Source organism: Amia ocellicauda, chromosome 20, assembly GCF_036373705.1.
Source record: "Amia ocellicauda isolate fAmiCal2 chromosome 20, fAmiCal2.hap1, whole genome shotgun sequence".
NCBI classification, from domain to species: Eukaryota; Metazoa; Chordata; class Actinopteri; order Amiiformes; family Amiidae; genus Amia; species Amia ocellicauda.
This window is the reverse complement of record NC_089869.1, coordinates 14,648,679-14,661,470: the sequence shown is the minus strand read 5'-3', so window position 1 is coordinate 14,661,470 and position 12,792 is coordinate 14,648,679. Positions and strand designations below refer to the sequence as shown.

At 42.5% G+C, this 12,792-nt stretch overlaps 1 protein-coding gene across 1 annotated transcript; it reads right to left on the bottom strand.

Annotated features, from left to right (window-relative positions):
• Positions 1 to 347: 347 nt before the first annotated feature.
• Positions 348 to 12,198, bottom strand: rrp12 (ribosomal RNA processing 12 homolog). Its single transcript, XM_066693048.1, has 34 exons — positions 11,955 to 12,198; positions 10,937 to 11,160; positions 10,514 to 10,597; positions 10,323 to 10,399; positions 10,120 to 10,225; positions 9,492 to 9,608; positions 9,190 to 9,328; positions 8,950 to 9,077; positions 8,550 to 8,648; positions 8,342 to 8,433; positions 8,025 to 8,136; positions 7,768 to 7,868; positions 7,557 to 7,671; positions 7,241 to 7,383; positions 6,868 to 6,989; positions 6,597 to 6,661; positions 6,355 to 6,517; positions 5,995 to 6,149; positions 5,702 to 5,769; positions 5,440 to 5,533; positions 5,026 to 5,184; positions 4,847 to 4,927; positions 4,577 to 4,682; positions 4,154 to 4,261; positions 3,604 to 3,761; positions 3,248 to 3,339; positions 2,941 to 3,099; positions 2,470 to 2,636; positions 2,067 to 2,177; positions 1,850 to 1,899; positions 1,502 to 1,580; positions 1,306 to 1,370; positions 1,077 to 1,159; positions 348 to 897 (listed from the first exon to the last, which is right to left on the bottom strand). Exons 1-34 carry the CDS (start codon positions 12,091 to 12,093, stop codon positions 798 to 800), a joined length of 3,861 nt encoding a protein of 1,286 aa, XP_066549145.1. The 5' UTR covers positions 12,094 to 12,198; the 3' UTR covers positions 348 to 797.
• Between the last annotated feature and the right edge of the window lie 594 nt (positions 12,199 to 12,792).

The window sequence follows — 12,792 nt, the reverse complement described above, 5'->3', positions numbered from 1 at the left end:
AAATGTGATATCAGTACCTTATGCCAAAAGCCAAAAAGACAATTGATTAATCATAACGGACTTACAAGACCTGGAGCAATTAGGCAAAATAGGACCAACTAAGAAAAATGTATTATGGTAGTCCGTATCAAGTTGAAGTTTGAATGTGTACATGTATTTAAAAAAAAAAAAATTCAACCCCAAAAATAAAATCTGAAAAAGCATCTTGAACAGGTTTCACTTTATCTAAGTATCTACAGTGCACACAGATATTTAGGAGTTATCAATGCCCAAACCAAGACGCGAGTACACACCCCAAAAACAGAATTGTATTATATTGCTATATTGATTGAAAACATGAAACAAAATGTTTTTCTTTTTTTAATTATTCAAATCCACAAAATTAGTATTTTTTAAAGATTCATCAATAATTTATGTCATACACTGCCATTACAGCAAGAGGAAGTACATCTTGCGGTTTACAATTATTCAGTATTCATCAACGGACATAACGTCAATCTGTAACCTGGGTTTTGGCATTTGCGGGAAGCGATCGTCCCTGGGCATGCCTGCATGCTGCTCACATCTCTGAAAAGCACACCGTTATGCTCCAGTGTGAGGGAACAGAGGAGAAGGCAAGACACAGCAAAGGCATCGGAGCTGCGCTCAGGATCACAGGAGTCTGTCAGAGGCACTGCATTCATCACACAGCCACACACAAGGTTAACTGAACCAAGCTAGTGCCTCTGTAAAGGGTTTATTAATACAAAATAAAATAAAAAGTGGAAGAGAAAGTTCGAATGCCCGTCTCTTGACCTTTATGCTCTCCTCTTCCTCTGCATTTTCTTCCCCGACTGCGCCCCTTTCTGTGCTCCTCTCACCATGCCTTTGAACTGGCCCTGCAACTTTGCCTTTTTCCTGTGGACACAATTTAAAATTAGACAGAATGAACATTTCACTAGGGGTGATTTCTCTCACACTTGAATACTATGGACTTGTTCAACCAGATACAATGTATTTAGAATGATTTTTCTAAACTCCAATGATTAAACCCATTCATCCCACAGACGTGTTCAATGTCAGTGATATCCCCATACCTGCGGTTCAGCTGGGCCTTCCTCAGAGGGATGTAGGCGAAGGGATCATGCTTGCCTTTCTTCTTGATGTCACCTTTACCCTTCTGAAACAGCAAGTCACAACAGGGATTCAACAAAGTGTTGCAGGAGAAGGAAAATAGCAAAAGCATTTCAAGGAATTCTCTTCTGTATCTGAAATGGTGTTATTATTGGTTGCTTGACAGAAACCGTGCATACACCAGAGGCTCACCTTCGCTTTGTATTCGTCACCAAATTTGCCTCCAGACAGCGGCCTGTGGATTCCAGAGCCACCAGCTGAAAGACACACATGGAAAGGTCAATGTGCTGGACAGAAACATTAAAAAAATAAATAAAGCTTAAAAACACCACCTCAGATTTTCTCCCAACACCAAGACAGACCGCACAAGTACCTGAAGGACACTTACCTTTATACTGGAACACTCGTTCTGTTTCCATATCTTCATCATAGTTGCCATCTTGGAATTTCCTCTTTTGAACCTTTTTCTGTTGATAAATGGGTAAAAGAAAAGAAAAAAGTCAGCTACTACAAGGACACAATATAACTGGTGCTTTCTCTGGAAAGAGAAATAACAGGAACAATAAATTACATTTCCAAGAAAAATAATCAGCGTACTAATATAACTAACTAACAGAATACCTCAGTACTAAACATAAGGTTGACAAGACCTTATTCCACACAACAAAGTAAAAGACAAAACCATGTTGTATGCAAATGAATATGAAATCCATACAAAAATAGAACCAGTACTCACACTCTTAACTCCAGCTTCCTCCAAAATATCGTCCATCTCCTCCTTGTCACCTACAGCAGGACAGAGGTTTACACTGGTGACAGAATTCTAACCAATTCTAAGATTCTGAGAGGAAGTTTTCATAGAATACATTATAACCTTTTCATGCAATTATAATTCATGGAATAACAGAAGTATACATCAGAAACTAGAACTATACACTGTTCAAGATTGATACCTTTTGATTTCTCGCCCTCGTCTTCATCTTCTCGTATAATCAGCCGCCCATCTGATGTCACCTTAAAGCCATGGTTGACCTTTGAGCTCTTCTTCACGTCCGGGTTTGTAGCTGAATTGTTTATAAACCAAAATGTGATTTCAGAACCCTGCTTTTGCAAAATTAGCAATCCTGGATTTCTCAAGAAAATACAGCTAATCCCACGATTATAAACTACCACATCTTGTTAGTTTTCAGTGAACAATTTTCACTGCTTTCTTGGATTAAAGAAGTTCCTTCATGTACGAGTCCACCCTTTAAGACCTAGAGCCAAGGAATGAATAACATTTTCCCACATTCAAAAACAGATGTTTGCAGCGGTGTCCCTCATGATCTTTGGACACAAAATGTGAAAATCACTTACCCAGAACTCTCTGGGAGACTTTGGGGTCAAGGAAATTGAGGGGCTCGTCAGCCTCTCCCTCCTTGAGCCAGGCCTGGCCCTTCTGGCGGAGAGCCTTCTTCGCACCACGCTTGGGCTTCTCCTCCTCCTCATCCTCCTCGTCCGACTCGGCCAGAATCTCCTCAATGCTGGGGATTGAAATAGCCAACAGCCTCGTCACAAAGTGTTATTTTCAAAGCTAATAGAATACAGACTTTTGTAATGCTAAAATGCAAGTCATGGTCGATGCATTTTCTCTCTGAAAACAGGGTGAGCAGATTCTCAAGAGACAGCAAAGCCAAATAATGGGAAAATAACTTCACAAATGCAGAGCACAAGAATGGTAATATTCCATTACCCTTGGGCATGCATTTGTTAACCATTTTAATTGCTTTTGAGGATGCTCCTCTCTGTCCAGAGACAAATGCCCTGGAGTTGAAAGCAGTTTCATACCTTTGTCCCTTTGCTTTGGGCGTCTCCTCCTCGCTCTCTGACCCGGCCTCCTCGGCCTTCTGCAAGGTCCTGCGCTTCTTGGTCCTGGCCTCTGCCTTGCGGATGTTCACCAGCACTTTGTGATGCTCCTCGGGCAGCATGTTCTTCACCAGCTCGAACCTGCCAACACAAACCCCACTCTCTCAGAAGACCAAGCTAGAAGCTCCCACAAGGAAAACAAATGACTCATCTCCTTAATAAAAGAATAAACCACAACAATCGTTACAATGAGCTAAGCAGAGGTATGCAAACTTAAACAAGTATTTACCCAAACTTGCGGATGAATTTCGTGAAAATGTTCTTCAGCTTAGCTCTGAAATGCCTCCTGACATCATCTTTAATATTTCCAATTCCTTCCATCTGAATAAAAGCACAAATACAGCATTATCATCCATTAAACAGCATCTTACAAGTCTTTTGGTTTTAATTGACTTGGCATAAAGAAATTAACCAGAAAAAGTAAAAAGTAGCACTGTCCACTTCAGTTGTAAGACCAAAGTAAGGGTGAGTGAAATAATGTGGTCTAGTTTCTTTTCAAATATTTACACATTCATTCCATCTTGTTTAAGTAACTCTAGTAGAGCCACACAGAGATATGCAGATATATTCATTTCTCACTCTCACCATCACAGGCACGTGGCTGGCCAGGATTTTGATGTCCAATATGAATAAGATGACTTTCATGAAGCCCAGAGCTGCCTTGACCACCTCCCGGGTCTTGGAGCTCAGCAGAAGGCACACGTTGTGCAGCAGCTGTTCCTTAACAGAGACATCCATAGAGTCTGCAGAGAGAAGGAAACGGGGAATTTAACCGGAGCAGCAGAATAGGAGCGTGAATCCACATGTCCAGTTTGTCAAATTTTTCGATTAAAAGCAGCTCAGTATGAAAAGTAAGGGTAGGCTACACCGCTACTGGAAATGGGTAGTTTTGTTCGCATGTTAAATACATTCAAAATGATAAATAAACATGTTACTAGCTACTGCCATTTATAAAAGTCAGATGGATCTCTACAGAAAAACATTTGGGGATAATATCTTTGAGTAATATCATCATTTGAAAGAAGATAGTGATGAGACGGGAAGTTGTTTTTAAATCTAAACAGGAATAGTTCATTTGCCGCATTCATGTATGCACAGCAGGAACCCTGTAGGTGTTTGAGGTAACGATTATTACCTTTAAACTCAAAGACGAGTCTAGTCAGCGCCAGCACGGTGCAGGTGATCATGGTGACCGAACCCGTGAGTCCAGCATAGACTATCCCCAGATACTGCTCAATGGCCTCTGAAAAACACCAAGCAAAGCACTTAGGCCTCCACAGCATAATTCAGACCATGGTACGGTATATTTTCATTTAACTGAATTTTAGTCAGTATAAATAAATGCCATACACACTTTGCTGCTTAAAATGTGCTCAGACATGTTTTTAAAGGTTAATTTAAGAGTTTGTTTAAATGAGACTGCACAATTGTAACTATGTATCCAGTAACAAAACATACTGCAAAGTATAAGGCTATATCAATAGATAAAGAAACCACCTAGGACAACTATCCCAGCCCACTGCAGCCCCCAAGAGCCCTCCACTGATTCCTTGCTCACCTTTTGAACTGTCACAGAAGCGAATAAAAGCATGGCCAATTTCTACCAACAGAGTGTATGCATTTCGGCGCGCTCCCACAGCAACCTCTTTGGTGCAGATTATGACCTGTATAAAAAAAAAAAAAAAAGAAAGCAGTCACAAACTAGTAGAGCTGGTTTTGTACATTCAACCTTCATGGAAATTACTAAAAACAAACACTCAATAGTAGAGGAAAGTGACTGACGTCTAATTCATGTAGAAGCAGTCAACAGACTGTGTTACCAACGTACCTCTGGGAGGAGGGCTGTGATAAAATCGCTGTGCTCTACGTTCAGCTGCTTCACGATATGGATAAGACACTTCAGTCTCGGCTGCGGAGGGAGAACAGGGTTTGTTTTATTGCAGTAGCAGAACAGAAGAGAGGCAGAGAGGAGGAGCGGGGTGTGTGGGGCTGGGAAAGCGGGTTTACCCTCTTGGCTGGCGAGGAGGCGCTCTTCAGAGAGCCCAGCAACACCTTCTTCAGCTGCTCCAGGTTGGTCAGGACAAACCGCCGGCAGGGCTCCCTGTCCCCCCCACACATCTCCTCCAGGACACGGTAGGCCTTCTTCTGGAGCCCCGGCTCCTTACTCTAAAACACAGAGCACTTTAACGGTCAGGGCTTTTCCATGTCAGGACACCAGTAACATGTCACCTCACCACACATCCCGAAATACAGCTGGCTCTTAAAAAGGCAATGAGGTGAATACAGGGCAAATGGACAAACACAGGTTGTGTTACTAGACTGTTTTACACTGCTTTAATATAAGTTACATTGTCACTTCAAGAAATACTACTTTCAGTATTGTTAACTGTAAATATTTTCTTAAAAAATACTCTCCCTTACCTCCAGATAGGGCCTTATGAGCTCATATGTTTTAGTCATTGTAGACTCATCCACAAAAGGAGCCAATGCTACTATCAGATCCATCACAGAAAGCCTGCAGAAAGAGAAGCCAGGATTAAATCTACACAGTTGACAAACCATTCAGGGCCCACGATCAATAAACTCAGGTAGAATTTTTGAAAACAAGAAGCAGAAAAACAAATGCCTCAACCTCAATATTCAAATAATCCAGTTTCAGTGGTCATCAATATAATTCTCTCACCTTGTGAACTCATTACTCTCCGGACTGGACAATTTCTCCACCGCTCTCTCAAGGAAAGTGCAAACAAGCTGTGGAAAGGCAGGTTAGAAGATTTAAATTACCGCACGATGAAAAACAAACTATTAGAAAATGAAAAAAGGATGCATCTGCAGAGGAAATCCAATTAATGGATTTTAACTCTCTCCTTTGGGGAAAACAACAATTTATATAAATGGTCAAATTTAATACAGGAATAAAATGACCACAACTCAATCTTGCATTTATCACAATTAACATGACCAGATATAGCTCACCTGCTGGTCAGTGACGGTCAAGTAGACCTTGACAGTGTCCAGCACAGGCATCCTGAGGCAAGCGGCCTCCCCGGCGGCCGGCTGCTGGCTGTACACATTGAACAAGATGGGCAGGAAGTTCTTTGAAAAGCGTCCAACTTCAATGCGGTCCTCCTCTTTGGGGTGGGGGAAACAAAATAAGTGAACATTAAATTAAGCTAAAAGTGACAGGCACTTGTTGACTAGTAAAAAATCATCCTAACTAACTTTACACATAGGGAGACTCTTTCGCTTAAAGTCTGGTCTGCTAATGAAATTACTCTTAACATTCCCCGAGATCCACCATTTACAAATACGGTTCGTTAGCCCTTCACTACTAACCTTTCTGACAGCTCTTGTTGACCAGTGTCCGGAGGGCCTGGCAGATGAGCAGTTTGAGGTCAGGCCTCTCGGTGAGGGCCATGCCCAGAGCCCGGGCTATGCCCTTAAAGGAGGTGGCTAGATCAGTGGGTTGCATACAGAACCCAGGCAGCATTGACCAGATCTGACAGGGAAAGGGAAACATCAGAATCCGAACATGGAAAGACTTTCAAAAACTCTGTAGTATCAGCACTGTGCCTCACCTGCAGCTGCAGAGTCGCATACACCTTGGACTCCAGTTTCCGTCCTGCAAGATCCAGCTCATCAGCTGTAACAGACACAGGGGTTACAGGGATGAAGAGGCAACAGAACCATACTGAAGCCAGATATATTAACAATTGTATGAATGACTTATGGCTGACAATCTTCACAGACAAAGGAGATATAAACATGCATACTAAGAGACAACCAGAGGACGCCAAAAATTAAAGGTAAATTAAAGGGGTTTAATATTGCATTGAAAAATGACCTTACCTCGTTGTTTGAGTGTGACTGCCAGTGGCAGGAAGTAGGAGGTGAAAAAGGCCAGTTCAGTGTTTCTCACATGGTCCCTGAGCACTGGGATCAACCAGCTACGAGGAAACTCAAGATCGTCTCTGAAACAAGTAACAGACAGGCATGGAACTCATAACCTAATGCAAATCAATTTAAAAGGAGAAAACAATGACAAATGTAGCAACTGAAAATGGGGACCGTGAAAGCAAACAATTACATTTTACTCAGTTAACCATTCTGAGAGAGAGCAGGATATAAAAACACACACAGACAATGACTTGCAAGAAGTATTCATAACATTATCCACAGGACAGCCATGTAACGATTCAGTTTAAAGTGTTTTCAAACTCACTGTGTGCCGTCAATCTGCAGCGGGATGGCTCTCAAGATGACTTCAGGGCCCATGCTCTCCACTGCCGAGCCCACAGCCAGGTCCAGCTCCCCGGAGAAAGGGAAGCGAGGGGTGGAGCGCAGGTCACACAGGGACTGTAGGCTCTAAGGGACACAGGCACGCTGGGTTAAAGGTCAACACAACAGCAGCAGTCCTGTCAACAATGGTCAAAGTCCAAAACAGAAGATCTCAAAACACCAATGAATCAGGGCTAGACCAGATTACAGGCTCAAACTCTTCCAAAACAAAGTGCAGAACTGTCCCCCTTCCTTCTCACCTTGACCATAATGGAGTGAGCTTGTTTTCCAGCCACCTTGTAGAAAGTGCTAAGAACCTGCAGCACGAAGGGCCAGGAAGAATAGAAGCGGTACGTCAGCCCCTCTTCAACAACACTGGAAAACACAACACAAGGAACAAATCAGACAAAAAGTACTGGCAACCCACACAAACACACACCTCCAGCTACTCAATGTGGTGGAGGAACTTACTGAAAGATTTTACAGATGTATGAGGCGTTTCCAGCTGCAGCAGTAGATGTAATTGGCCCTATCTCTGCCATACAGGGGGCCACACATTCGGTCAACAAAGTCTGCAGATCAGGGAAGTAGGTTATTTATCTTCAATATATCAGCACCTTTGAAAAGTGCATTAGTATTTGTGTGGCACATACATTATCTTTGGAAATAAAATAATCACAGAAACAATGATGTAGTCAAATTGAGGAAGACATCTAAAAGATACTTGCCTTTAACGTCTGTGCTGCTGCAGAAATAACCTGGGTGTGTGGCGAGAGGAAGCAGTTCATGGTCGTGAGGAAGAGACGAGGCAGGTGACCCAAGCACAGCGCGCACTGCAAACTGTGGGACAGAAACAAGTGTCAGCCCAGGAACACAGACTCACTCCTGAAAAGCATGATTAAGATGAGCAGAGGCGCTCAGAGCTGGCTTCAATGCATCTAACTTGCCAGAGATCTTGCTCCTCATCTTTCAAAAAGAAGAAATCCAAACACAAAACACAGGAAGATTTTCAGACAATATCAGTTCCTTCCTACCATCTACCCACCTGGATAAGTGAATGTGTGCTTTCTCCATGACAGCCAGCCAGGCCAGGAGCGGCTGCAAGTCATTTTCACTGGGAAGGTAATCATACAGCGCCTGGGCATGGAGACAGGCCACAAGCACATTAACAACACTGAGCAACGCCCTCAACAAACCCCAACGACTCGGTCTGCAAATCAATCCACTAAAGTCTAGGTTCCCTCTTTTCTTACCGTGATGATCTGAGCGTTGAGCTCTGCAGACAGGGTGGAGGCGTTCGGCTTGGCACTGAAGAGCATGTGAAAAGCTTGCATGGCACCTGCCGTCACCAACTAAAATAATAAAAATGAATGAATTAAAAGGTAAGCAAAAGTTGTACTGTTGCACAAAAATGTTCCTTCCTACAGTAGGCAATCACAGGAAACCTTTGCCAGCTTTACAAACCATATATAAAAACATCAATAAACATAACAGATTTATACATATATGAACATTATCACAGTTCTGATATATGAAAGTGATTAAGATCAGATGTGTCATTTTCATGTGGTTCCATCTGCTTAAGAGTAATTGCAGGCAAGCTAACCCTCAAAAACAAACACTCTAGGGAAGGCGTGGGGCTGTAATTCTCACCACATGGCTCAGAGTCATAACGCGCAGCAGGGTCTCAGAGCAGGACTTGACCGCACCAAGGGGGAAACAGCCCAGCAGGTCCTTTAGGAGCCCCAGGACGTGAAGTGTTGTAGTGTCCTCTTTACTGCCTGAAAAACACATTGAGAAGGAGAACATTTTAAACTAAAATACTGAAACATGCCACCCACAAATTCTGTTAAAAACACAAGTCCATCCCAACGTATCCACACACACACTAACCTCCAGCCGCCTCCATCTCCTTAATGCAGAACTTGGCCGTTGACACCGCCGCGGGATGGTGCAAAGGAGCCGAGTCGGAAAACATGAAGTCGCTGCCCCTCAAGACTGAGCAGATGCCATGCTGCGCCGCCTTGCGCACCTGTGAAAGACATGAGTTTCTTACAATCCCACTGGCCAGTACTACTACTAAATCCTACCCTGTGGTCACATTGGGTCAAGGCATCAGGCAAATACATATTATTAATAAATAATAAAACAAACAATTGATCAAGGCTGAGTTCCTGCGTGACACTGAGGCTCACCTTGGGTTTGGAGTGGACAGTGAAACTAAGCAGCCCGTGGTACACCTGCATTGTGGAAGGGTAACTCCAGACCGATAAGTCCTGCTTCCGAAGCAAGGTGGCCAGGCAGGAGACAATCTACAACACAGAAGGGAAGAAACAGTCATAACATTTTTGTTCTCTTTTAAGAGGTCTCCCTGGTATGAGTAATTGAAAATAGAAGGCAGTCGATCACAAACCATCCCTTTACAGTGATGAAGAATGAAGTATGTCCCTTCGCATTGTGTAACTGACACAATCTCATTCAGTGAACAAAATACCTTTAAAACATGTTCCTGCATTTGCTAGTCTTCCTCTTACTCATGATGAACATCCAATGCCAAACGGAGGCTGAGAAATATTTAATCTGCGAAGCTCATGACGTGAAACAAGTATTTTGCAAATAACAATTTAATTTACATGCAGGAAGTTATAAATCTTCAAGTCATTACTAAATTTGAATTATTGTACTTTCATTTTGTTTGCTACTCTAACTCACTGTGAAACTTCCCATACAATATAATTAATGGCCAATACCAAATGGGAGGTTTAGTCCTGCTGGTGCCAAAATCTCCCCTAGTACGCCTGAGGGAAACCCAAGAGCACTCACCCAGCGCAGGGCCGAGGGGGATTCTGTACTGGCCTGCAAGGACATGATGTCCATGAAGACTTTAGATGTGTCTGAAAACTTCGTAATTAAAACTGGAGTGGGTACTCTGGAAAGAGAAAAAATATTGTAAGGGTTAAAAAAATATTTAGGCCTATACATTATTCTACGAAAAGATGTAAGCAAACGGCCAGGAGGATTTCTACCTCTTCATGACGAGGTTCAGCAGGTATGCCACAGCGCCCACAGACTCGCTGGACTCCACAGCTTCCAGGGTAGTCATCTAGAAACCAAGCATCAAAAGAATTACTAATAATGGTGATCAGAATGAATATCTGTATTTGTGCAGGAAAGGTTTTCAGGCCAATAACACACAGGTCATCAGCAGAAATCTCACCAAAGCAGCAAAATACTCCGTCTCTGTCTCCTTCCCACCCTGGGAGCGAATCACTTCGGTGACAGCGGCCAACACCGCACAGATCTATGAAACAGAAAAATATTCCTGTCAGCTAGATGAACAGACTAGAACCCTGACAGAATCTCAGCTCAATGCTTAGTAATACAACATTTCAGACAGTAAAACAAAATATATATCTTTGCTAGCGTGGTTGGTTGGATGTGGATGGAGTTGAAAATTTGGGAACATTTAAAAACAGACTGGATAGGATCCTTGGATCACTTAGTTATTAATGGACACCAAACAACCACGATGGGTCGAACGGCCTCCTCTCGATTAGACACTTTCTTTTGTCCTTATGTTCTTATTGTAAACTCTCCTGGATTCAGATGTTGACTGACTGATGGTCCTAGACATGCAGACCTCTTTATGAGCTGCAGAGTTGGACTCCCAGAAGCGCTGCACTTTGCTGAAGGTGAGGTTGGTGCAGTCCGAGAGGCCGCTGAGGAAGGTGCCCGAGGTCCTCTCAGACTGCGCCGTCTCCTCCATGGAGCAGCCATCACCTGGGCCGGCTTCCTTTCCCTCCAGGGGCCCGGCCTGCAGATCATTGTGGAGTTTCAGGGCATCTACAGTGAGGTCACTTTTGTCTGCAAACATAAAGAAGAACCAATCCATCATAGGAGCCTCACGGCTCTTGTCAGACTACACATTATCACTGTAACACTGAGTACAAATAATCAATAATCCATAAATATTATGCATCTTACAATGTTATATTTGATTCAGAATGACTGGTTAATTTGCTTTCTATATTTTGATCTAAATAAACATTGGAAACGTACTTAATTTTTATTAGTATATGCATTTACTTTAAAGTGAACTTGTTTTACACTGTGTAGTCATAAGCTGCTGTATTCAAATAATTTAAATTAATTAGTAAAAGGTTGGCAGTAGATTGGTAATACATATGCATTGCCATGAGATCAGTTAAGCTGTATTGTTTTGTGTTGATAATTGATGCAAACACATTGAGTTCCCAAAAAATGTCCCTGTCCCTTTAAATCGACACACGTGTTACCACTGAATCGCTTAAAATACTCATCTTCAGTACAGTGTAAAGCTACAACAGCTTTTCATTTATTTTTTATTCTATAAATAAGTACATTTGAATGTTTTTGTATTCGTTTATTAAGTTAAAAGTAGATAATTGATACGCCGTATTTAAAACACAGCGTCGACATAGCTACATGCTTCGATTTGAACGATTTCTATATTTTTATTATAGCACAGTACTTAAGGCAAGTGGGGGTTGGAAAATAATCCTCCCCAATCATCCAAAATGTGTATTTTTGTTTCGAGCTTACGTGTTAAACACACGTGTTTTCAAGCGAAGGCCCGAGAGCCCCGGATTCTCCTGCACAGTTACCCGGGCGAGCCTTACCTGATGGACGGCTAAAGAACCGACTTCTCGCCGCCTGTCGATAGCGGCATGTCTCCGGGTTTGAATCACTGCTGTGACCCTTTTTCCACCGTTTCAACTTCTGTGCTGTCCCAGAGCGAAGCCTTCCAGATTTCACCATTTTGTCTGGCGAAAACAGGCTGAATAAACTGCCGACTTGTGGAGAGCAGAGTTTGCTGCCTTTGCCCGGATTCCAGTCACATGGATATCAGCGCATACCAGCAGGCTTTCCCTCTTGGAGCCACAAGGCGGCGCGTCTTCTATACGCCTTTGAACATTTTCTCTTTGACTTTCATCTTTTTTTCGAACTAGATTTTAAGTGGCAGGATTGGTGCACCAGAAAATGCATAATTTATAAATCATTGTTTTGTATGTTATTGTATTGCATGTCACTGTATTGGATTTGTCTGCTTTTGGACTTATCTTACTTAATGTACTACCACCAGTGTGAAGTAGCCTGAAGAACCGCACTGCTGAAAAGGCCAAGACCCAGAGGGCATCATACACATGTGCCCCTGCAGAGGACTGATGGGGTGGAGACTTAAACTGTAAATATATGTTTTTAAACAAATCTAGAATGGTTTATGCACCCACTGATATAGTGTATACCAAATGGTTTAGTCAAAAATCTTGTTTTTACTTAAGATGGTGCACTTGATACACATGGAGCAACCCACTAATAAGAATAAAGGCATACAAAAAATGTCCATAGGCAATTCTCAATACTTTTATTATTAGATTTCTTGATATGGACAGACATCTCCGCCATGGCCTAGCCTATATCAACATAATTCTCGTGTGGTCAGCCCTGGAGTTATCG